Source organism: Eulemur rufifrons, chromosome 12, assembly GCF_041146395.1.
Source record: "Eulemur rufifrons isolate Redbay chromosome 12, OSU_ERuf_1, whole genome shotgun sequence".
Lineage (NCBI taxonomy): Eukaryota > Metazoa > Chordata > Mammalia > Primates > Lemuridae > Eulemur > Eulemur rufifrons.
Genome location: NC_090994.1, coordinates 3,540,940 through 3,566,978, shown reverse-complemented (window position 1 = coordinate 3,566,978; position 26,039 = coordinate 3,540,940). Strand labels below are relative to the sequence as shown.

At 55.8% G+C, this 26,039-nt stretch overlaps 1 protein-coding gene across 1 annotated transcript in view; it reads right to left on the bottom strand.

The window, feature by feature from the left end:
- Window positions 1–2,339: 2,339 nt before the first annotated feature.
- XKR6 (XK related 6) overlaps window positions 2,340–26,039 on the bottom strand; it is a 164,900-nt gene continuing 141,200 nt past the window's right edge. The window contains exons 2-3 of the mRNA XM_069485078.1: window positions 10,531–10,727; window positions 2,340–3,301 (exon numbers count right to left, since the gene is read on the bottom strand). Coding sequence (XP_069341179.1) covers window positions 2,340–3,301; window positions 10,531–10,727 — 1,159 coding nt within the window. The remainder of the gene's footprint in view (window positions 3,302–10,530; window positions 10,728–26,039) is intronic.

The following is a 26,039-nucleotide window of genomic DNA, read 5'->3' as shown; positions in this document are numbered from 1 at the left end:
GCTTTCTACAGTGGGGGGCTCCTCCTCCTTCCTGCCAGGCAGGCCCGAGGGGACCCCCCAGTTAGGGACGGGGAGAGGATGGCACTGCAAAGTTTAGGAATGACACATGAAATCAAGGAGATCCAAAGAAAGGAGCATCTAGTTTGACAACTGATTATTTGAAAGTTATTCTTTTAAAAAAAAAAAAAAAAATCTAGATAAACAATGAAGGGGGTGGGGAGGACCTCTTTGTATAGTAATTTTTAAAAAAGAAACCCCACGAACATAAAAAAAATTCTTCAGTTTTTGAACTTAAGAATAGTCTGATGTGAGGTCTTGCACCCTAAATAGTTATATTTGGAATTTTTTAAAAAATCGCAACTACACACAACAAAGACTAACAGTATTTACTTAAAAATATTGTGTGTGTGTGTATATATATATATATATATATACTTATATATATATCTTTTTTGTGATTTTTTTTCTTTTCCTTTTTTTTTTTTTTTTTTTTTTTTTTGTGCCCAAGTAGAGAGATACAATGGGATTGAAACGATGCCCTAGAACAGAAATATTCTTTAAAGGAGCAATGCTTTGAGAAACAAAAACTTTAAAAAATGGTTAAACATACTTGCAACACCTCCAGAAATTCAACTTGGTACAATGAGAAAATAAAGAGTTGAATCAAATCCTCACCCAAACAACACGGCCTCTAAGACCCCGGGATATGCTGCTGGTGTGAGTGTCGCTACACACTCGGGCTCATGGGCCGGTGCCCCCCCTCCCCCTCCCCGGCCCCCACCCCTCCAGACTCCACTCAACCAAGCTGTAACCAGAGTCCTTCTCATATCGGTTTTATATATTTCTGGCAAGACCGTGCAGGGACACACACACACATATACGTGTGCTATGGGCACACACACACATACACACACACACAAGCACACACATACGACACATACAAAAGTTCCCATTCAACCCAGATGCACCAAGTGAGCTGATTGTTTTTCAGCCAACCACAATGGTGAAAGACAAAAGCACCAAACAGTCTTTGAAATGGGTCAGTTATTACAATTTGACTTTTTATATATATATATATGTATATATGTGCATATATATATATATTCTAGTTTTCCTCTTTGTGTTATTTTCTTTTTAAAAAAAGCACAAATGAAAAATGAAGAATTCTTTCCAGATCAATTTAAGGCTTCCCACCAAATGGAAACAGAAGAGGCCTTATACAATATCATGTATGATAGATGTATACCGTTCCCAGCCTTAAAATGATGGAACAAATCATTGTTGCCAGTCACTGATTAAGTATTGTGCCTTTAAATTGATGTCGTTCTTTTTGCTACTATGCTGAGTTTTATTATTACTGATTCTGTTTGATTACATATATGGAAATCTCCTTTGATTTCCTTTAGAATGTCCCGTCCTTACCGAATTATTGGAGTGGCTTTGTTGTTTTGTTCTGTTTTGCTTTTCACCGGGGGACAGATGTGGTTCTTGCTAGGTGAATGCTAAAATGGCACATAGTCACCTTCAAGCAGCTTTTACAGCCATTTGAGTTTCAAATAGCCCTTGAGCTCCTAGAAGGCTCTGGGAGGGGCAGGAGCGGAGGGAGGGACACTGAGGAGGGAAGGTTTCTATGCCTTTGCTTTTGGTAAATTTGTTTTCTTCAATACAAATAATCAGATAGGAAGAATAATTGCTTTGTATTGTATTCGTTGGTTGGTTTTTGTTTCATTTCTAGGTTTCTAGATTTGTTTCATTTGATTATTTAATTTTCCCTCTCCTGGTGCAAAAGTCACCGGAGAGTTTCGTGTGAGAAAAACGTGACAGTACTTAATGAAACTCAGCACCTAAGGGCGTAAGGCAGTTGAAGGTTTTGTTTGTTTGTTTGTTTGTGTTTGTTTTGTTTTGTTTTGTTCTTTCAATCAGCACCAATCCCATAAATGATCTACACTTGGTGTAAGGTATAAAATTTTTTTTCTTTTGGAGTGGAGACAGCTCCTCCCTCTCCACCTTATAAACCATAGTGTGGGATTTTTTTTTTTCAATACTGTTTCTTATGTGTAAAAAACAAAAGAAAGGTTTTCTTTTTGTTTTTACTTACAAAACATAGAGAATATCTTTGTATACATACAGCGACTGGAAAGAAAGCTTATCTGAAGGGGTTGTGACTTATTAATTTTTTTGTTTTTGGAGTGGTGGTGTTGGTGGTGGTGGCGGTGGTGGTGGTGGTGGTGGTGGTGGTGGTTCTGTGTATTGGGGGAAGGGAGGGTTATATTTCTTGCAAGCGGTGTTTACCGCAAACCAAACTTAAGGTCCCCTTCTCAACTTGGGTCAAGATGCTCTTAGAGAGAAGACTCATACTGCAGCAACTCATAGAGGAGCGGTCCGTCTCGATATCGAATGCCTACTGCGGTCGGGGTGACATACTGCAGAATGTTAATAGTCCTTCTCAGCCTCCTGTCTACAAAATGAGCATCCCAAGCCGGGTATCTCTTTCTTGGCATGTCAATCTTAATGAGGGGCCCTTCTGGGTAAGGACGCCCCGTCGGGGTAGGGGGCCCCATGGGTCTCACTTGGAACACGGGCAAGCAAGTGTCAGCCGTGAGATCCTCCTGTTGTTCCGTTACAGCTCTGGTGGGCGTGACCTGGGTCCCCCGGTACCCAGGGGTCTGAGGCGCCATGGGCTCAACATCGGGGGGCAAAGGGATGCCCCAGAGCAGCTCGGCACAACAGGAGCTGGCCAAGATCTTAACTCGTGGCCCCATGGGATGCAGCACGCCGTAGTATAACAGCATCACTGCGATCCCAGCCACAAAGCTAATAAAGACACAACACAGTGCTGGCACCGCGTAGGAGTCAGTGGTCTCCGGGTTTCTGTAAAAATACCAAAGGAGCGTCAAGGCAGCATTCTCGGTCAAGACTATCGTGTAATACGCAAACATTCGATATCGAGTCCGCCCTTCCTTGACGTTAAACCAGCAGAAGATGTACACAATCCCTACCACCATGTTGAAGAGGATCTCCTCCCACTTGGACATGCAGAAGTCGGTCCCGCCATGGATGATCCAGAAGGCCATGGCGCACCAGTGGACCACCACGAAGATCCCAAAGTAGAGCTGGAAGATGGAAGCAAAGAGGGCAAAAGAGATCACTCGGGATGAGATGGTGAAGAGGCGCCAGAAGAGGTGGAGGAGGGCCCCTCTGTAGCTCATGCTCTTCTTGTCGTCCCTGGAGTCCCGCAGCAGCTTGTGATAGGAGGCTAGCACCCAAGCCAGGGACATCAGGGAGGTCACAGAGGAGACACCTGCCGAGAGACACAAACCCACACAGTCAAAACCTTGGGCATCGACCGCGGGGCACAGTGGGGCTGCCGGCTGAGGAGACGCCCAACACGTGATCTAAAGGAGGAGGGAGAAAGAAACACAGAGTCAGGAACCGCACTTGGAGAGGGCCGCTGCTCCCTACACTGGGGGCTCTGGAGAGCTAGCTCTCGTTCCCACCACCCCATTTGGGATTCCCAGAGCTCAAGGTGATGCCGAGGGTGGGGTGCTCTGCCGGGGGCTGGCAGTGGGGGCCACATCTGCCGTGGGCAGGCCCGTGCGTGTCCCGTCTTATGGAATCACACGCTCACGTGCCCCTGTGGCATGCGGATAAGCAGCCAGCATTGGTGTCCCTGTCACCAGTAGCCTGTGCTCTCAGAGGAGCCCTAGAAGGGATCACCAATGTGAAGACCAGCGGCTTACGCACTGCCCAAGTTCCACTGTTCTCCCGAGAAGGCACTGGACTCACTCTCCTGCCTTTTCCTCAACCCACCCCAGGTCTCCAGGAGCCCGTTCCTGAACCTTCCTCCATTTAGTTTCTCCCCTATCTGCCACCTAAAGCCCCCATGACCAAGGACACTGGGATATCCCACCCATTTCACCAGCCACATTTTTCATTCGTCCTGGTCTCCTGTAGCCTCTCTACAACCCCTGTTCCTTTCTCCAGCCAACCTCTGCTCAACATTCTCTTAGACCCCGACTCGTGCGGCCCTGACCTTCTCTGGCTTCCCGCCAAATCGCACAGCAGTGGGGCTCACGCTTCGGGGACCCCTCTGCTCACTGGTTTGGGGAGGCTTTCAAGGCCTCTGCCCTCTCCCCTGCATTTCTCCCCCGGCAGGCAAATGTCCAGAGAGTTTGAAGGTGCCTAGTTCCAACTGATACTTGAATTGCCGTAGAGCAATTTTATTTCTAACGCTGCCTACTTGACACTTGTAACTAGACCAAATAAAACACGATCGATAGTTACTGGAGTCTGTCCAGATCCACCGGTGAGCAACCAGTCATTGGCCAAGCGTCATCGTACAATCTCCTCCCAACCAGGGTTCCCCGGCATCCGCCCCTGACTCCTCGCGAGTTAGCGCCATTCTCTGTCCATCTAGAGCCTCTTTTCTTGGTCCTTTCTCTTAAAATTTCCGAATGAAATGCAACTGGGGGCCTACACGCCATCCCACTGGCAATGCTCTCCTCACCAAATTCCCTGCCCTGCCACAGAGCACATTGACCCCATCTTACAGATGAGGAAACAGAACCTGCAGTTAGGACACCTGGCTGTGGTCACGGCCATGCACTGACACTGAACTCACCTAATCTCCACGGCACAGTACCCCAAGCGCCGGGCCGCTGTGGATGCACAGAAACAAGACTCGGGCTCCGCCGGCCACTTGCCTCCCTGTGTGCCAAGGACAACATCTGCCTCCCTCCGCCCCCTCGGTGAAGCCAACGTTTGGGGGAACTCCACCATCTGCTCTTCAAATTCCTATTTTGTATTTTCCCCACATCGAGCTCCTTTTAGACGGCAATTCTTCCCTTTCCATCTGTCAAACTTCCCCCTATCTTCCTACATGTTTTTAAAAGTCCAGGCTCTTCTTGGAAATGTTCCCAGAAAAAGCTAAGGCAGCTTCGTCCACCGCCTCTCTAAGCATAACCAACTGTCTCCTGTCCTCGCCTCCACCCACGAGACACAGCGAGGGACTGATATTGCAAAGGCGGTGTCCTACATGGCAACCGGGAGGGAGGAAAACAAACATCACGATGCCTTCTACGAGCCAGGCTCCGAGATGCAGAGTGACGTGCCCAAGGTCACACGGCTGGTAAGGGAGAGAGCTAAGCCTGATGCTGGTTCCCTCCCCAGAGGCAGGATCAGTGTGTGCCGGAGCCAACTGTTCGATGTTCAGGAATTTTGGGGGCTGGCTAATGTGATGTCAGGTTGCAGGTTTGAAATCCGCATGGAGGGGGAATATTGACACCACAGAAATTGGCAAATGCTGCAAACCAGAGCTCAACCCTGTTCTGCTAAAAGTAGGTTGTTAAAACCTTGTTTGTTTTTTTTGGGTTTTTTTTTGAGACAGAGTTTCACTCTGTCACCCAGGCTAGAGTGCCGTGGCATCAGCCTAGCTCACAGCAACCTCAAACTCCTGGGCTCAAGGGATCCTCCTGCCTCAGCCTCCTCAGTAGCTGGGACTGCAGGTGTGAGCCACCATGCCCGGCTCTAAATCATTCTTACCATGCCATCTGCTAATTTCTAATAAGTTTTCAATAACAATGATACCTCCCCTCTACTAAACAGCTACCTCCTTCCTGGGGCCCATTCCCCCAGATCTCTGCCCCTCCCCTGCTGTACCTCTGGGCCCCATGCTCACCCCAGGGAGCCCTCCCCGTTCTCCCTGTTGCTCTGCTTCCCTTCCAAGCTCTTCCTGGCTTTGTTGTTTCCTCGGGGTGTTTCACTTTCTAATAACTAGGTAAAATGAAATTTGCTTACTGCCTGTTTCTCTCTACATGAAACAGAAGTTCCACGAAAACAGAGTTTTCCGTCTGTTTCTTGTTGTCTCTGTCCCCAGTTCCTAGAACTATGCTAGGCACATAGTAGGCACAGCTGAGCTCCCCAGCATCATCACCATCATCATCATCATCATCGCCACCACCATGGCCCACACTCCCTGCCACACACCCCAGGCCTCTGCCCCTTGGCACTTGGCACTTGCAATTCCACTTCCCTGAAGAGCCCCCCAGATGTCTCCTTTGGGAAAGCTCCTACTCATCCATCAAAACCCAGATCAAATGTTACCTCCTCTGTGATGCCCCAGAAACAGTTCATTACTCCCTCCTCTGTGCTCCCAGAGAACCCGTGCAAACGCCTGTTACAGCAGCAGACCGTACACTCCTGAAGGGTGGCTGTCTTTGCACACACATCCCCGGCATGTCTGGCCCAGGGCGGGTGGGGTTTGACGATGGGGGAAAGCGGTTGTCAGAGCCCCGTGCGCGGGACGACTTCTCACCGAGGGCTTAACCGAACAGGCTGAGGCAGGCACTGTGTGGTAGAGCAAGTTCCCCACCCCAGCCCTGCCGATATTGACGCGGAACCATCGGAAAACCCCAGAAGTAAGGAAAGGCGATGAAGCCAACTCTTGATCCCTCCCCCAGACCCATTCTCCCACAGACCTCCCTCCATTCCAACACACCCAGCGAGCGGCCACCCTCCTTTCTCACAGGGCCACAGCCCTCCTGCTGAGTCGTGTTGGTTCGCGCTCCAGAACAGACCTCAAATCTGTGCAATGCGTCCTTTGCCGACACTCCCAACCCGGAGCCCCGCGCCTGGCCCGCCACGGCAGCCTCCGCCGGGCGCTCCTGGCTCAGCCCTCGCTCTCCTCCCTGCGCAGTGAGTCTGAGCCTGCAGTTTTCCTGCGGGTCCTTCTGGCTGTACTTGGGACAAGCCCAAGCTTTCGGGGTCCACCAGGCCCTTCCCAATGGGGCCCCTGCCTTCCTCCCCTCCTCTCTCTCCCCCCTGCTCCCTCCTCCAAGCTCCAGCCATGCTGGGCCTTTTCACTTTCTGGAAGAATCCGGGCCCTTCCTACCCCAGGGCCTTTGTACATCCTGCTCCCATTGCCTGGAAGGCCGCAGCACTTATGCTCAGCCTGAACGGCAGCTGTCTGGAGAGGCTTTCCCTGACCTCCTGCCTAAAGTAGGCACCCTCCGCCCCCACCTCGGTTATCCTTGGTCCCAGCACCATGTGCGTCTGCTGCAAAGCACTTATCACATGTCATCTGACTGTCTTTGTGCCATCTACTGCAAGAAAATGAAGATTCGTGAGGGTGTGGACCACGCCTGTTGTGTTCCCTGTTCCTCAGCACATGGCGTGGTGCCGGCTTAATGCATCTTTGCTAGATAGCAGGCTGTACTAAGTACCCATAATAAGCTAGGCACGTGCTGTGAAGGTGTGTGTGTAGCTCACCGGACCTTCCCAACAATCCAAAAAAGCAGTTATTACACCCACTTTACAGATGAGAAAATCCGGTTAGGAAATGAACTCGCCTCATGTCATAAAGTCGACACAGGGTGGCGCTGGGATTTGCACACAGCCCTGTGACTCTGCCTATGACACCAGACTATTTTGCAAACCCCGTCACAGCCCAGAACTCCAGCAAAGCCTGAGCAGACACAAGACTCACACGGCGTAAATGGGACGTGTCAGAATTATGTGCTCCCTTTATATCTGTATTTTTATCTTTATTTAAACTTTGAAGACATCAGCCGTAAGGAAGAGCCCACTGGAATGTCCAAAGAACTCTGGCATAATAATTGTATGGTATGTTATTATTACTTTGCTTAAGTCTGTATTTACGGGGATGCTGGGGACCCATTCATCTTGCAAGCTAAATATCTGTTCTGTTAACCGAGCGATTGGTGAGGACTAGCGGGTGGGGAGATGGCAAGAGGGGGAGATGGCATTGGGCAAATCGCTGGACAACTCTCTATTAACACGACAGTGGTAGTATCAGTGATCTTATAACCAGCTCCTAGCACTGACGGTACCAAGCGGACAGAGGTCATCACAAAGCCCACGCAAGCAAGGTCGGTTAGCCACGCTCTCACTAGCAGAGCCTGGAGTCCGGTTCCGAAAGTACGTCTCGAATAAAAGCGCCACCACCACCAACAGCAGACACCGTACAAGGCACGTGACATCTGTCCTGTTGTTTTATGCTCATCACCACACTTTGTGGTGGCCACTGATATCATCCCCATTCTAGAGATGACAAAACCGAGGAACAGGAAGGCTCAGTGACTTGCCACAGTCAGACCGCTGCCAGGTACCAGGGGTGCGTCGCGCCCAGCTTCCTCGCTGCCACCCTCCAAGCACGCGTGTGGCTGAGAGGCCGTGCTACCCACAGGTCCCTTCCAAGTCCACTAACTTTCGCTCTCCCCTTCCAGTTTCTGACAGGTAAACTGATTTTCTGTATAGCTTGTACATTTCCTGCAGCCGTTCACGGGAAACGAGGACGAAGGCCTCCACTCGCAAAGCACAATGTTCTGGTGACGAGGACGCACTGGTAGAAGTGGGAGAAAGACGCCAGGCCCCGCAAGGCAGCCTGTGCTCAGAGATGACCAGCGCCCTTCACTCCTGTAAACCCCGATAACGCTGCAGGCCTCTTCCTCGGCTTGGGGATCCACAACCCAATGGCAAAGATTGCCATTGACCTTTGTCTAGCCCGGCAATTCCCAAGCGTATTTAACCACAGACCCTGTTTCAGGAGACACCTACTCTGCGCTCCAGACAAACTTCGGGGGATGCTCACCCGCCCTCTGGGCACGCAGTGTGACCCCTTGTCCGTGCCAGCTCCTTCCCCAAGGGTGGTTTTGAGAAAAATAAGGCCTCAGATGGGAGAGAAAGGTGTCCCTCCACAGAGCCTGCAAATCTGCCCGCGAAAGCATCGTTGCCCCGGGCTGGGGAGCAGCAGCCCTGGGGGGCCGAGGGCAGGTGGGGTGCGGGGGCTCCACTGGGCAGGAGGGAGCTCTCGGCACCCAACACTGCCCGGTCACTGGGCTCCTCATCCTTGCACTAGGGGCTGCTGCGCGGGGGGGTCTCACTTCCACGAGGGCTCCTTCCAGGCTGGATTTGTGGCGCAAGGATGCGGTTCCACACACATCCCTGGGACGCTGGTCTTGCTCCGGAAGCAACCATGGAGTGAGTCTCTCTGCGCTGGGAACAAACGATGCCAGCTGAGCTGCTGCGCCGCCCATGGCTCACACGGCGTCTTTCTCGAGGTCCTGTGAGGCAGGGGCTCCCGTGGCCAAGCAGATGAAGACGGGGTATCCACGAGGCTCCGGGGCGTGTGTGCGTGTGTGCGTGTGTGTGTGTGTGTGGCTGCCTCCCAGGTGCAGCTCGCGCTTCCTGAAGGCCTGTCCAGCAGTGGGACTGAGGCTCCGGGCCTCAGCTCAGAGCGGGTCGCAGGCCCGGCTTCCCCTGCGTTTAGTCCAAGGGCCCGCAGCCCCTCTCCTTGCCCCCGTGTAGGAGCAGCAGGTCTGCGGCCACCCCCGCTCCGGGACAGACAGGGAAGCCCCGAGGCCCCTTTTCTGCTGGGTCGCTTCCAGAGAGGGCTGTCCTCGCTCAGCAGATGGGACAGGAGGCCTCGCCAGATAGCCGAGCTCCCACGGGACGGGCGAGCCTGCTGGCAGCCGCCGGGTTCAGAGCCGGGTCTGCGGGCTCTGGGTGCCGCCGTGGAGCTCGCCAGCCTGAACAGCTCAGTCCTCTCCGCCTGGATTTCTAAGATTAAACTTCATTTTTGCATAAGCGCCCGAGGGCACTGCAGCCTGCAGAGGGCCAGCCAGCTTGGGAAAAGGAAGGAGAGGATGTCGCGCTGGCCGTGGGGTCCCAGTGGGGAGCCCGACGGGTGCTCGTGAGCGCGGTGGCACTAACGGCTGCTGGGGACTGGAGGTGGCAACCCAGGAGACCAGGAGGCCCCACGGCCAGGAAGAACTGGGCACGGACGGCAGACCCCCGGCCCCAGCCACCTTGCTACCCTGATCGCACGTGCTCACCACGCCCTCGGGAACCTCTGGGCTGAGTCCCTTCAGCAACTTCTCTGCTTGAATGTCCCTAGTGACGAGAAACTCACTACCTCCCAAGGCAGTCCGTGCATTGCCGCATGGAAGGTCCCTCACCTGTTGAGTGGACAACCTCTCCCTGTGGCTCCCTCACCCCCTGCGGCGAGTCTTCTTCCCATAACATCCCCCCAGATGTCTCCCCACGTGTCGCCGTGCCCAGCCCTTCCCTCCCCTGCTAGAGCGCCAGCAGAGCTGCTTCCACCGGCTTTGCAGACGGGGCTTCTGCCTGAGCTTCTACACGAGCTTGCTTTGAAGCCAGAGCACCGCAGTTTAATGCCTAAAGCCACTGTGGCTGCCGAAGCGATTCCGCCTTGTCACCCGCTATCTCTAGGCCTCGGCTCCCCGTCCCATAGGTGTGCCTGACTGGGGGACCCAGGGCCCTCGCTCTGCTCCGCTCACATGAGCAAAGGGTCGCACACGGGTGCCCGGGAAACGCCCGTGCCACTGTTGTGTGCGGGGTGGGCCACGGCGGCACCGTAGGGGCTGGGCGTCCTGAGGACTCAGGGTCAGGACGGCGGTACCCACAGCACGTGCCAGGCACCGGGAGGCACCCACAGAGGTCCCCAGGCGGAGGGCGGGCCCTGGGGGTGTCGCGGTGGGCGCGGGGACTCACAGGGCAGCGTCTCGGCGCTGTTCTTCTGGATCATTATGCAGAGCTGTAGCACCAGTTGGGGGGCGCTCTCCAGGAAGGTCTCGAGGAGGCGCAGCATGTTGACGTCTGCATATTCGTACATCATAGCCCAGTAGAAGCGTCGCTGGTGTTCCTTCCGCCGCTGGCTCTGAATCCCCAGGTACATGGTGCGGATATACCTGCCGAGAGAGACGGGACAGAGCTCAGACAGCGCAGCGGCGGTGAGGGCTGCCGAAGGTCCCCTGCTGTCCCCCTAAAGCCAAGAGCTGCCTGCGTGGCACCCCCCACCTGCACTCCGAAGTTCCCAGAGGCTCCATCAGGGAGGGACGTGGGAGAAGGTTCAGGTGTGCCGGGCCCCGGGCCAGGTACTGCCAGGTGTGCCATCTCGTGGGGTCCCCGGCACACCCCTGGGGCAGGTCCGGTTATCACCATTTAACACGTAGAGAAACTGAGGCTTGAGGTAAAGCAAAGCACCAAATTCTGGTTCTGTTCCAGGTTCCGTCACTTCCCACAAGGTGTGGCCTCGCTCTGGGCCCCTGTCTGTGAATTCACAAAGTCAAGGAACCAGGGACGAGGCTCAGGAAAGGGAGGAAGGCTGTTGTACCTGATCGTAAAGATACAGGGTCAGTAGAGAGGGGGAGACAGAGAGAGGAGAGAGATAGACTAAGAGAGACACAGAGAGAGATAGAGAGACACAGACAGAGATAGACAGGAGGGGAGGAGAAAGAGAGAAGTGGGAGGAAGCTGAAGGAGAAAGGGAGGAAGGTGAGCGGAGTAGTGTCAAATTTGGGGCCGGAAGGGAAGGGCCTCCTGGGAGAGGTGGTGGCAACAGTAACCGCGGCTGAGGGGCCCCATAAGCAGACATTGTCACCAGTAGTTGAGCGAGGCTGGGGGTGGTCAGACCCTGAATGGAGGGTGGGTGACAGGGCCCACTGGTCTGGTGTGATGGCAGCTGGGGAAGGCAGAGCATCAGGGGACAAGGGTGTGCTGGCTGAGGCATCCGGAACAGCTGTGCACCTGGCGGATCAGAGGTGGCCCCTGTGACCCAAAACTCAGCTCTCCCCACATATGGCACCTGCAGCTCACAATACCACAGGCCATAGACTCATACCAGGAACCAGACCACAAATCTATACTCTCAGGGGTACACTCAGGCCACAGGCTCTGCTTTTTCTAGCCTCACAAGTGGTCCAGCTGCCTGAGAAATTATATGAGCAGAACTCAGCCTATCCATCTGGGTCCCAGGCTGGTAATACCAACGCTCAGGTTCACCTAGGTCTGCCCTGCCAGGATTCTACCCCTCTAACCTCCATCTTCCCTGAGCCGCGAGCCCCTCTGCCCACAAAGGCCAAGCCAAAGGAAGACAATGAGCCCAGAACACGCGGACTCAGCTAGATTGCCTCCAGGAGAAGCCGGTCTCGCATCTCCTCTGTGGGAGCGTCCCAGGGTGGGAGTGGGCAAAGCCGGGGCCTCACCTCCCTGAGCCGATTGGCAAACAGCTGCCGGGGCCCGGAGTGCACCAGGGTTGCATCAGAGCTGAGTCTGGATAGCAGGCCTCAGGGTCACCCGTGCCTGCAGTGTCCCCACCAGGGCAGGAGCCAAGTCAGGGTCCAGCTCAGGATTCCCGCCCCCTTCTGCCTCCTGCACCTCCCCTTCTAGCCTTAAGTCCTTGGGTCCCCAGCAGACGACCGAGGGGTACTGGTTTGGAATATAATGAGGTCTGGGCTTTATAGGTGAGGACCCCGATGCTAGAGCGTCCCCAGCCTCAGCCACTCAGAGCCTGTGGGGCAGAGCCGGGGCCAGGACCGGGCCGTACCCTGACCTCGTTTGCTGCCTACAACTCGCCCAAAGCCCTGCCCCGCTGCAGGAGGCTCCGGGCATCACGAACACACTGCTGCTGCTGTCCCCAGGCTCTGGGGTTCCTCCTCCTCCTCCCAATTTCCCCTGGCTTCCGCTGCCTGCCCTCTAACCCCTGTGCCAGGACACCCTCCCCCACCCCCGGAGGATCTGAGTTTCCTGCATGTAAAACCCAGAGTTAGTCTGGGTGACTCAGAGGCCACCCTCCCAGCTGCCCCTTGCTGCTGGGCCTCTGGTCCCTTCTGCAGAGACAGCCTCAGCCCATGGCCGCACGGTGGCGCCAGACCCTCAGCGTCGCCGGAGGCTGCTCGCGGTGATCTCATGCCTGCAGGCCTGCGCCCTCCTGTGCGACAATGCGGGGTGCAGGCCCAGAGGTGCCAGTTGGGAGGGGAAGGCGGCAGACACAAGACTGGCTGCTGCTCCTCCAAAGCCCACCCCTTCTCCCCGCCCCCGGCAGGTTCCGGGAAGCTCACCTCCCCCAGGAAGGCAGCTCCGGAGAGGAGACACCCATCCCTCTCCTCCTGGCTATGCTTCCACTGTTTGTGTCACCTGCTGTCACGCCAGCCTTCCCTCGGGAGCACGGGATCATGCAATGCACGAGGCCGTGTGTGCTCTCCCAGAGAGCTGGGGCTGGCCTGTGGTCTGCACCACGGCATGACCCTGAGCAAGTCACCTCCGAGGCTGGGCCCTGGGTGTTCACCGGCACAGGAGGGAGCAGGGTCTGCAGGCTCCCACCAGCATCTTGTAATTCCGTCCCTCTTTACGTGAGTGGCTTCACAGAGCACAAGGGATGGCCTGGCATCTTCACAAACACTAACCCTAAGGTTTGTGTGGCACTCACACGTGCCGGGCGCTGCTCTGCTCATAACAGCCCTGTGGGTAGGTGCAGTATCGGCCTCACTGTGCCGACAGCAGACAGAAGCTGGGGGTTGGGGGGGTGGGGGGGAGGCACGTCCCTCACTCTGCCCAGCTGCACGAGGGGCTGAGCAGCCTGGCGTCGGGGCCCGTGCGCTCCGCTCCTGCCCACTCACCTCTCGGAGGTGGAGCGTCTGTCCCCCACCTCTGAGCTTCGTCCAACTTGCACAGCAGTGGAAAAGCACAGTCTGCCCCAAATACCCGGGCTCCCTTCCAGTTCTGCCACATGGCTGTGTTACCTTGGGGGACATCCCCTGACCTCTCTGAGCCTTAGTGTCCTTATCCATACAATGCCAGGTCCAGAGTGGGGTCTAGCACACGCCGGACAAATGAATGCATGCAACTGCACCCCCCCAGGGGGTCGCGGGGGCCTCAGATAAGGCAACGCCTGCGAGGACAGGCCGGGGACCAGAAGCCGCTACACAGATGGCAGCTGTCACTGCTCCCTGTGGTGCTGTCCTCCTGTGTTGCCTTCAGTCCGCTCTGCTTATGTCCTCCCAGTTCCATCTCCTCCCCTTACTGTGTAAGCCGTGGGATTGTTTAAAGCTCTTCATCCTCTGCCTCCAGGAGGACTCTCTAGTCCTCTGAGTGTGTTTTCATTTTTATATTAGCACTTTGAGGGAGACACAGTTGTCATCTTCCATTTCCTGTTAGCTTATCTGAGGTTCAGAGAGGCTAAGTGACTTCCCCAAAGCCACACAGTCAGCCGTGGTTCAGGCCCAAACTATGCTGCCCCGTGGGAGTTCACTGTGGCTCTGCCCAAGACTGGCTGGGGCAGAAAATAAGTGATTTCTGCAAGGGGCAGGAGGCTGAACAGGTTCGCCTACCTGGGCCTACAGTCCCCGGCGGCTTCTTATGACACTCTCAGAAACAGCGTGTTGAAACCTCTGACTGCAGAGAACAACCCACACTCAAAGCCCCAAACAGGGGTGAGTCCAGGTTTGTGGGGCCTGAAGCTTAGAGAACCCCTTTTTAAAAAAATAGTAAATTCTGTGCATGCTATCTAGGGGATGGGCACGCTTCCAGCTCTGACTCAGGCGGTGCAAAGGCAATTTACGTAACCAAAGCATTTGTACCCCCATAATACTCTGAAACAAAAAAATAAAAAAATAAAAAAATAGTAAATTCTATCAAACTCTTAAAGTTGAAACAGAACCAACTCTACACACTCTTTTCTGGAAAATGAAAAGGAAGGGATGCTTGCCCATTCATTTTATGAGGCCAGCGTTACTCTGATACTAAAGCCAGATAAACGCGGTCCAAGAAAATACAACTACAGACAATAACTGTCATAAGCACAGATGTAAAAATCCTCAACAAAATATTAGCACATCAAATCCAGTAATATATAGAAAGAATGATGCACCAGAGCCAACCGGGGTTTATCTTGGGGTAATTAATCAGTGTAACCTATGACATTAATAATCACACATCACATCAATTGATACAGAAAAAAGAATGAAAGAATTTGATACCTATTCAGGATAAAAAAAAAAAAACTCTCAGAAAACTAGAAATAGAAGGCAACTTCCTTAACCTGATGTAGATGAAGGACATTCACAAAAACCCACAGTTAATATCATACTTGATGATAAAAGACTGAGAGCTTTTGTCTTAAGATCAGGAACAAAGCTATGATTGTCGACTCTCACCACCCCTATTCAGCATCATACTAGAAATCCTGGCTGGTGTAATAAGGCAAGAAAAAGAAACAAATACAGAAAATATAAATACATGGCAAAGGAAGAAGTAAACCTGTTCCTATTTGTAAATGATGTGATTGTCTAGATTGAAAACCCTGAGGAATCCACAAAAAAGCTCATAGAGCTAATTAGTAAATTCATCAAAGTCTCACCATACAGGGTCAGCATATAAAAATCAATTGCATTGCTACAAACTTTAATGAACAATTGGAAATTAAAATTTTTAAAAATATATATCATAATTTAAATGGAACTAATTTAAAGTTCCAAAAAATAAAGTTCTTAGATATAAATCAAATGACCCCCTGAGTGTCAAGGCAAACCCTGGTGGAAGGCTGAGTTCTGCAGAGGATGTCTCTCACTTTAGCTCTTCACGGGTACCTGTAGATGTCTGTCCTGGGAGCAGAGCTGGTACAAAACCGCACAATGTAGCTCCCGCCCTCCTCAAGGGGCTCCCAGGGTCTTGCCAGCCGTGGACTTCCCACCGCCAAGGAGCCTGTGTTGGTCAGCGGCAGTGTCATGTATCCAGGACACAGGGAACTTGTACACAGTGAGTGACAGGCCATGCCTTGAGCTATCACAGGCTTCCCCTTTGCAATGAGCCAGCGAGCCTATTGTCAGCAAACTGCTCTGTCCCCCTGCTGGCTGGGGCCCCAGACTCACTGATTCTTTCCACCAGAAATCTGCTGGAAGGGCAGCCCCTTCCCTTGCGCTATTCCATGCCATCAGCTCCCAGCTGATGGGGTCCTTCTGGCCCTGGACCCCCAGGCAATTGGCTCTGTAGGAACGGGAGGCTGTGGCTGGGGCCACGTGAGGATGCAGCTCTGGTCCCAACTGCCACAGTGACTGGGCCTCTCAGACACCCAGGGAGGAGGTGAGGGGGGCTCGGTGACTGCCAGGGGTACCTCAGGGGGGAGGCGTTTGGGGAGGGGGCCTTTCCTCCCTGCCTCATGACATGGGGACCCTCCCTGGACAATTGAACACAGAAACAAACCTACTGGGGCTGTCAAATACTCACAGCTCACAGAGGACAGGGTTGGACCCACTGACCTGGCAGGAGCGCTCTCAGCTCCGGCAGTTTGTCACACACAGGGCAGTGCACCCATCACCAAGCCCAAGTCCCACCTTCAGACTCCCTCAAAGCCACCCTAAATGCAAGGTCTGGGTGGCTCGAGGCCCTCCAAGCCTGCACAGCTGGTAACAGTGCACCAGGGCAGCCCCGACGGGGGCCGCAGCCTCCCATTCATGGTCTCTGAGCATGAAAACGGGCTCCAGAACCTTCCCCAGCCTGGCTGGCCCTGGAAAACCCCCTACGTCCCCCCACACGCACTCCAGCTGCACAGAGGAAAGGTGGAGGGGCCGCCGCCAGCTCAGCCCCTGAGCGCAGCACGTCAAACCGGGGCTATTTTTAGCCTTCTCTCCAACGTCCCTGACATCAGCTGAGCGATGGTGGCGGGCTCGGGGCGCACATCTGAGAGAGCACGCGTGAAATGGCATTTCTCTCCAGGGGCCCGGGGGAAATGGCAGGGGAGGCACCCCAAGCTTCAGGGAACAGGGGCGGCTGCAGGAGGTGTCGCCAAGTAGTCTTTCTGGATGTCGGGGCAAGATCGCGGGCGGCCCGAGCCCTGGCCTGGGACCAGACCTCCCTGAGTGTCGCAGGGCCCCAACCCCAAGCCCCAGCCTCACTTCCCCACCAGCAGAGTCGGGCCGGGCCTCTGCCCCTTTCTCCAGGACGTTGCAAAAAGCTTCATCGAAGAGATCAACACGGCTTGGCAAACCCACGTGTTGGAGAAATGCCTTTCGTTCCCTAGTATAAAAGCTCCCAAAGGACAGAGACCAAGTTCTGGGTTTTTTGTTTATCTTTGTATTAGTATCTCCGATGCAAGGTACACGAACTGCTACTTGTTAGACATTCGATGTTCATCTGATGAATACATGAACACACTGGGCAACCTGTTAATAAAATCCTTGAACTCTAGAAAGTTCATATGTCTCTATTCCGAGCTCCCAGGGCAGGGGTGAGCAAAGCCTCCCCCTTCCCCAGGCTCTGGCCCAGCCCACATCTCTGCCGGGCACCTGAGAGCCGGATGGTGCCCCAGTGGCTTGGGGGGCCTGTGCTGTGCCCCCTCTCCCTCCTCTCTTGCCCCTAAGCTTCACCCCCCAGCCCAGCCTCGGCCCCCAGCCCTGAAGGAACGCAGTGACTGCCTCCGATCCCTCCCTCCAGCCAGCACATGCGCCTTCCAACCGGGCAAGACACGCCCATCGCTGGTTGTCACCACTGCCATGCCTACAATGGGAAAGCCACTTCGCCCTCACCCAAATCAGAGCTAAAGACTCCTGCCAGCAGGCTTCTCCCGGTGACATCACTGCAGCAACTCTGTGTTTATCATTCAGGGTCTCAAACCCTCGGCCAGCCGTGAACGCTGCCGTTGGACCAAGGAACCCACATGACAGCCACCGATGGACTTGACCCTGGCCTCCAGGGTTTCCTGCTGGGGCTGCTGCCATCTGTCCTGGCTGTGTGGCCGTGGGGAAGTTCCTCCCCCGAGTTTCCTTCTCAGTGAGACGGGCAGTTGGGACCAGGTGAGCTCTCAGCCCTGGCCTGGGCTGACTCCGCAGACCTGGGAGGGCCTGGCCTGCTGCCCAGAGACCTTTCCAGCTCGGTGGCCACTGGCAGGACCCGGCCTACCCCGCCAGGAGCGCAGCCGCAGCCCAGCCCAGCCCTGGTCTGGGAAGCCAGACAGGTGCATGCGTGCTGCTGCCTGGGGCCTTCCTGGGACACGGGCTAGAGACAGAAATAGAAGGTGGCATTTAGTGCAGTTTGCACAGCCCCAGCCTGGGTGGCCAGTGACATTTCCACAGCTCGGAGCCCACACTGCTGGGTGCCCTGGGTGGCCCAGCCTCCCCGGGAGGCTCCCCGGAGTCAGACGCAGGGGGGCACAAGGACCACGGCCCCTGCAGAGTGAGCCCCATGTCCCGCTGCTCTCCCGACAGCGTCTCTGTTTGCTTCTGGAGACCCCGGAGAAGGCGGGACAAGCCCTGGGCTGAGCACCTGGCCGAGGGCTGCGTCTGCAGTGGCAGCTCCAGGGCCTGGGACAAATCACCCTCCACACCCGACGCCAGCCTCCCTGCCGGTGAAACAGAGAGCTGAATGATCCGTTCTGAGTCCCTCCCCATCGCGAGTCCTACGGGGCAGTCCACAGACCCTCTGTCACTGCTCCGCCACCTGCGGGGACAAGGGCCGATTGTGGTGACCAGCTCTGCCTCCAACCCCCGTGGCAGCAGTGCCCTGGATGAGGGTCCCAGGGCCCTGGGCCAGCTCTACCCCGGGCCGGGGCTGGGAAGCGGCGTCCCCCCGGGGGGTTAAGATCCCTGCCGGGTTACCTACCGGGCAGGCAGACACAGGGAACAGAAGTGAAGCGTCCCTTTCGGAGCCCGTCCCGCCAGCCCCACGGCAGATGAGAGTAAGGAAAATGACAAAGAATACAATTATAGATGGTCCCCAACGTCTGATAGTTCGACCCCCGATTTTTTGACTTAAGGAAGGGTTTATCGGGAAGTAACCTCACGGTAAATCAGACAGCCGCTCATGACTTACAATGGGGTGACAGTTTCTACTGAATGTGTGTCGCTTTGGCACCATCATAAAATCAAAAAATTGTAAGTTTAATCATCAAAAGTCGGGGACCATCTGCTGTGCCGCTGGCATCAGACACACGTGTGACTTACGGTGGGTTCGTGGCACATGGCACCACGCGGCGTCCGGTTTGCTTGGTCTCTGTTCCTGTGCCCTCTCCTCTCCCCTGACCCCTTCACAGACACCTGCATCACCCTTTCCTTGTCCCCTTAAGGTCCCCGCAAGGTGGTCTCTGACTCTGTCCTGCTCAGGGTGGAGAGCAGGGTCCGGCAGCCGCAGAGGCAGGGCTGGAAGTGCTGTGACCGGCCCTGGGCCCCGTCCCCTCCCCAGGGCTCCAAGCTGTGGCTCCTGCAGCCAGGAGAGCACAACCGTTCTGAGGACAGTCACCTGAGAAGAGTGTGCCGGGCACGGAGCTGGGGTGGGCCCCACCCGGAAGGAGCTCCAGGCCAGCGGGCGACACCCCCAGTGCTCTGACAGGCGCCGAACGCAGCACGTCTGCTGTTATCCCCACGTTACGGATGAGGAAACTGAGGCAAGCAGTGTTAGGTAACTCATCCAAGGGCACAGAGCCAAGGAACATGCTGTCCCTCAAAGCATGAGTGGCTCAGAGCACAGAGGAGGGAGCTCCTAACCTCAGTTGGGGGCCACGGAAGATTCCAGGAGGAGGAGGAGTCTGAGCAGCACCGCAGACTCCGAGCGGGAGCGCAGCCGTGCAGGCCATCAGCGCCCTCCCCGCCACGCCTGCCTGGACTCGGGCAGCCACAGGCTGTGCTCACGGCACCTCCCACACGGCCCCCACTGGCTCCTCCTGGAGAAAAGTAGCCCATGGGGCTGCGCCGGAGAGCTCTGAGGTCAGGACTGGGGTGGCCCGGCTTCTCCGTTCGTTCCAGGCAGGAATATGTGCGCGGTAGGACGGATGGAAGGGGAGGCTGGGACTCCACCCCCTTCCCCTCCTGCCACCCGGTGCAGCCTGCCCGGTGGGGCCCCCTGCTCCCCAGCGCCTGCTGCAGCCAGCGTGGCACGGGCACCTCCCGCCCAGGCCAAGCGCAGAAGGGCTGCAGCTCCCCGGGCTGCCAGGGCAGAGGCAGCACAAGCTCCTTCCAGGAGCAGGCTGGGAGCAGAGAGCACCCGCCCTGTGCCAGCAGCCCTGGGTGGGGACCACGGGTCCAGGTCGTTTCTGTCATCCCCACTGAGCAGCCCCGGGATGGCAAGAGTCATGTAGACACCTCGAGCCTCCATCGCCTCACCTGTAAACTGGTACAGTCACCAACAGGAAGGACAACGAGAGGGGACCGCAGGACAGATGGAGAATCTGCCCGCCAGGAGTCCCCGACGTGCTGCTCTGCTGCCCAGTCCCACTTCTGGCAGGGTGACCCAACCCCTCCCGGCCACCCAGTGCCACTGCAGTGGGAGGACAGGGCTCGCCAGGGGCCGGGGGGCTCTCCCTCCCTCCTCAGAACAAGCCACACCCAGGACTGGGGACTCCACGCAGATGCAGTTGGTTTTGGTCCAAGGACTTGCACTAAAACCACATTAGGAGGCAACAAATGAACCTAATCTCTAAATGACACTGAACCAACGTGTTAAAAAAAAACAACTTAGTGAACTGTCGTTAGGTTTGTAGGTAAACTCTGATGTTTTCTAAATCTACTGAACTGAAAGGAAAAGAAGAAACCCATGTGCCTAGGAGAGTGTGTTGGCCTAGTTTTGTGCTGTGTAACCTTGGGTAAGTCACTTGCCCTCTCTGGGCCTCAGTTTCCCTCATTCATCTCAGGTTAGAAAATCTGGACAGCTCTTACTGTTCTTTATCTAACTGCTGAATTCTCAAAATAGTCTCCGAGCGGACTCTACAAGCTCTTCCACGAGGTTCCAGTTCCCACCTGGATGACAACCAAGCCAAGTCACCTGGAAAAGGAATGTTCTATACTTGCCATCTGTGCAGAGCATGGGAAACAGAGGACCCGGCGCTGGAACTCGGGGGCCCTGCTGGCTCTTTGGAGCCGCCACTGATGTAATTATGGGATTAGGACGTTCATCCTGGGTTTCACTGTGCTTCATTTGGCTAAATCGAAAGTGACAATGGGCTGCCTGGTGGGCGCTGCCGTTCTCCCCGAGGGCCCACGTCCAGTGACTCCGGGCAGGGTCGTCCTGACAGCTGGACGCCTCCCGGCAAGGCGGGCCGTTTAAGGAGGTGTCACCACTTGGGACACAGCATGCCGGCACCCATCAGGGCAGAAGTCAGAGAAGCGGGGGGTGGGAACGCCTGTGACCGTCACCCACGCCGACACTCTCCTTTCGCAGGCGAGGAAACAGGCCAAGAGCCCGGACTCAGCCGGGGTCCCCGCTGGCACGGGCAGTGCCCGCATCGCCCGCATTTTCTCATCTTTAAAACGGAGCTGCTCACTCCCCCTTCTCCGTCCCGCAGAGGAACCTGTGAGCTCATCATTTGATGGGAAAGTCCAACTCAGATTTCGAGGGCCTCCGAGAGAGGAAACAGACAGAACGGAAGTGTCAGGAACCAGCGCTGTCATCGCAACTGTCCCCGGGCTCTGGGGGAGCAGCAGCAAGGCCTGGAGTGATGCCGCCGCGGTGGGGAGTGGTCTCATCCTTTGTGCCGAAGCTACCTCTGCATGTCAGCAGGGAGGCATCGAGCCTGAGAACAGGCCCAGCCCACCTGCAGACTGGGGACCCCTTCAGGGCGCCTGCGACCCCTGGGTGCCGACACTCTGGGCTTTGACCGCCCTCCTGGGTCGCTCTGGGCGTCTGTGTGCTGCGCAGGTCTCCCCCTGGACGTGAGCTCACGCAGAGATAATGATGGCTCACGTGGCTTTCCCCGAACCCCCCACGTGGCAGACGCCTCCTCCTGGTCACAGGGTCTCTCCAGGGCCCCCCACCCCACTCTACAGCGAGGCCCGGCCTGGAGACCACACAAGTGGAGGAGGAACGGGGTGCCCTCTGCTCACCACGTAGAGAGGGACGCTGGTTATCTACGACCCTGGAGGGCACGGAGGGGCGATGGGTGGGTGTTACAGGGATACAGGCTTTGCCCAGCGTCTTAATCAGCTCTGGCCGCTGTAACAAAACACCATGGTCTGGGTGGCTGAAGCAACAGGCAGCTATTTCTCGCAACCCTGCAGTCGGGGAAGTCCAGGATCAAGCTGCTAACAGATTTGGTTAGGGGCGAGGGACGTCTTCCTCCTTGCAGGCGGCCACCTTCTTGCCATGTCCTCACGTGGTGGAGAGAGAACCAACTTCCTGGTGTTCCCTCCTCTTCTTGTAAGGACACTAATCCCATCACTGGGGTGCCACCCTCACGACCTCATCTAAACCTATCACTTCCCCAAAGCCCCTCCTCCCAATGCCATCCCAGTGGGGGTTGGGGCTTCAACACAGGAACCTCAGGGGACACAAATGATGCTGGGTGTTCAGTCCGTAACACCCAGCATCAGAGAAGACAGGGGGAAGAGACACAGGAATGACCGTCCCTGGAACGGACATGACCGGGGCTCTTTCCCCTGTTCTGACGGCAGCGACGCTCTGGGAGGAACCCGAGAACGGGTGGGAGATGGTTGTCGACGGCTCCTTCCAAACCTGTTTCTGCAACCAGAGCTGGAAGTGGGGTGAGGCAATGAGATGCCCAAGGTGCAGACTCTAAGGTGGTGCTCGCTTTTGGGGTCCCCCCTGGGCTGGTGACAGCCCCCTTAAAATCCACACCAGCACCGTGCTTGTCTCACCCTACCCCACCCTGCCCATCTCTGTCTTCAGCCTGCCCCGTTGAAGCTGCAATCAGGGAAGCACACGGAGGTCTTCCCCTCGGCAGCCGGGTTCAGGTACAGCAGGCGGGCACAGGTACGGTCTCCTCGGGGACGTCAAGGGAGCCCTCCAGGCCCGTTAACCCACAGACCTCAGGCGTCACTGTGGCATTCCCCTGGGCAGACTGCGCCCCAGTCTGGGGTGTGCGTGTGCGTGTGTGTGTGTGTGTGTGTGTGATGCATGAGTTCCCCAAAGGCAAGAAGGAAAATGATTAAAGCAAGAGCGAGAGCGGAGGCCTTTCCTTTGATCAGGAAGACTCCCGCGCCGCCACAAGAGAGGAAGAAAATGAAAACTCATCGAATTTCTACCCTGGGTCAGCCCGGCTGCCACTCCCGAGTGTCATCTTGTTTGATCCTGAAGGCAGTTGGGCCCCGGAGGTGTCACTCCCAATTTATAGATAAGGAAACGGACAAAGGATGTGCCCAAGGTCACAGAGGACCAGAGCCTCAGGTCTGACACCGAGGCCTGACAGCCTCAGAGTGCCCAGGCCGACTTCTCATTCCCTCTCTCGCTGGCAGCCGCTCACTGTTCCTGCCTCAACACACGCAGGCTACGGGCAGATTGCGACGATTAAGAGGCCAGAATGACTCTAGGAGCCTGGGGGGTGGCCTGCATTCCAGCAGGAGCAAGGAAGTAAAAAGTCAACAAAGAAACAAGTGAACAGACAGTAAGAGCTTTCAAGAAAAGGAACCATGAGAGAGAGGGAGCCCAGGTTAAACGGGCCAGAACTGGGCCAGGAGGAACCAGCGCGGAGGTGAGGGCGAGGGCCCAGGAGCAGGGGAGAGTGAGGAGAGCACAGGCGGAGGGGAGGGCAGGGAGCTGACCAAGCCCAGCAGAAGTTGGGATTTTTCTATCAATCAGCACAAATGGAAGCCACCGATAAGATTTAAACAGCGAAGCAGCAAGATCTAATTTGCCAATTAAGAAGATCGCTCTGCCTTTGGTGCGTCAACCAGCCCGGATGCTGGAGGCCGCGTGGCGGCCAACTGCCTATTGGCGACGTTCCAGGCAAGAGGAGGTGGTGGCCTGAGTGACAGTGGGAGCCGTGAGTCCAGAGGCGCCAATGGCTCTGCCTTCCGGAAAGAGCTCACCGTGACTCCCCAGCCGGCCGCCCACGGGCTGCTGTCGGGTGGGCTCGCTGAAGGCCAGAGACCAGACACGGCCCTGGCCTGTGGCCGAGCGCACAGCACACGTCTGGTGAAGGATGAAACCCCAAGAGAAACTCGAGATTGCCCCTTCGGGCAGAGCCTCTGTCCTGTGGCCCCACCCAGATGGGTGACAAAAGGGAAGCTGGGAATTTTCTAAGTACAAAAGGAAGCCAGTGTCTACAAGAGTCTTTCCAAAAGGTGTAGGGCAGATGCGAGGGGGCGGAGGGGATGGTATATTCACACCTCATGGGTGCGGTGTGCACCGTCTGGGGGATGCACACGCTTGAAGCTCTGACTCGGGTAGGCCAAAGGCAATGCATGTAACCTAAACATCTGTAGCGCTGTAATATGCTGAAATAAAAAAAAAATAACATGGAAAAAAAAAAAAAGAAGCCAGTGATACCATTTAAACAGCACTCCCTCAGCCCCAGCCCAGCAAAACCACGGGGGACTGAGAGGATGCGAACCGCAGCCTCGGGCGGGTTGGAAGCACAGGATTGTGCACTCGGGTTTGCTCCTTCCAGCTCTTTAATTTGGGGCCTCCGCTGCTTCATCTGCCCACAATCCGCACCCCCCCCCCACCCCGCCGCCATTCTTACTCTGGGCGGAGCCGTCCTGCCTTCCCAGGGGAAGTTGCCAGAAGGGAGGGAGGCCGCTGAGTGTGGCTGGTCCTTCCACCACGCTGAGGGCCCCAGGAATCATTATTTCATTGACAATAAAATGGGGGCACTTACTATTCATCCAGCACAAATGCGTGGCTAATTACACACCGCTGTCCTTAGGGTAAAAGCTCCCCCTTTTATTCAGGGGGAGGGCGCCGAGCACCTTCTCCACTTAGAACGCGGTCTGACTGTGCGCCGTTCTCCCGAGTACAATGCAGAGAGTCTTGGCCTAATCGCGACTCCAGCGGGGGTGCCCGAGCGGGCGGAGGTGGCCCCTCCTGACAGCACAGGGGGACTTATTTTCGATCTTTTATAAGAAGTAAGAAAATGCAAACCGTAAGTGGGCTTAAATGCTTTTTGCCCAAGCATGATATTATCATACACCAGAGGGGTTATTAAGCCACATAAAAAATGCCGCTCTGTTCCGTAACCACCTTTGGGTGATACAATTGTGCTGCATTTCTGGGGCCCCCGACTTGCAGACCCGAGGACGGGGAGTTGGGCTGGGGGGAACCCCAAGAGGGAACCCCCCTGGCGCCCTGCGAGGTGGGACTTGACTCCCTTCTTCCCAGAGCTGCGGCCCAGGGAGGATTTTCTCTAGAAGGCACAAGAGTGTTTTTGTTTATTTATGATGTTTTACATCTTTTGCAACTGGGAAGGGGGCTATGGTTCAATGTCTCTTATCTCCTCCGCTCCATTTTAGACGGCTATTCTGTTCATCTGGTTTTGAAGCTGGGTAGGATCTCAGTTTTGGTCCCTGCATGAATTTCCAAGTAGCGACTGTCCTTTGACCCTGTTCTTTGATCCTCTCTGGTCCCCGGGCTCCCACCCTGGACCCTACAGTCAGTTAAGTAGACCGGGCACCCAACACAGCCGCCAGACCGACACATCCTGCTCCTCCTCTGCTCAGCCCCTCTGGGGACAGCCGGCTCCAGCAGAGTCCCAGCCACAGTCCTGACAGAGGCCCCCACGCTGCTTCCTCCCTCAACATGGCCTGGGTCTGTGCCAACTGCATTCTGACTCAGTTTCCCCAACCAGCACTCCAGGACCCTGTAAAACCTAGAGCTCACAATACCTTGCACACAGTTTTTTCCAACCCTCTTTCACAGGGGGGCAAACTCTACTCTTTCCATCACCTTCCCTTCCCTCTTTCTTAACAGGGCTGGCCAAGGACCCACGGGGCTGGACGCCCCCACGAGCCTGCTTGTTGGGCTCCCAGCTGTCCTCTTAGGAAACCACAGGGCTGAGGCCCCGGGATCTGCACATCAGCAAGCTCTGGCCTTGAAGATGGTGGGTCCCTGGGTCCTGTAGACACAGTGTCCATCCTAAGCCCCATTCTGAGAAAGCCCACGGTGGCTCCTGAGTGTGACAAGCACACCAGCACGCTCCCTTGATTCGCTCACTGCAGAGAGAGTGCAGCAACAGGGTGAGGCTAAACCTGCCCAGAGCCCCGTGGGCCCTGGGGGCTCTGAGGCCCCACGGACTGTCCCATATAAGGCGCGGCCCGGAGGCAGCTGTCTGGCTGGCTTGCTGTTGCCCGCTGCATGTGGCACAGCGCCTGGCACACAGAGCCACTTGCTGCACGAATGCAGGGAGGAGGGATCCCAGAACATTCCCGGTCGTTTCACACGATAAGCTCAAGCACGCAGGGGCCCCTTGGGAGCGGTTCCAGATCACTCTCTTTCCGGAAGGAAAACCAAGACAGCAAACAACTCACTCGAGGCTTGAGAGCGTGCGAGCTCGGTGCCTGCCAGAG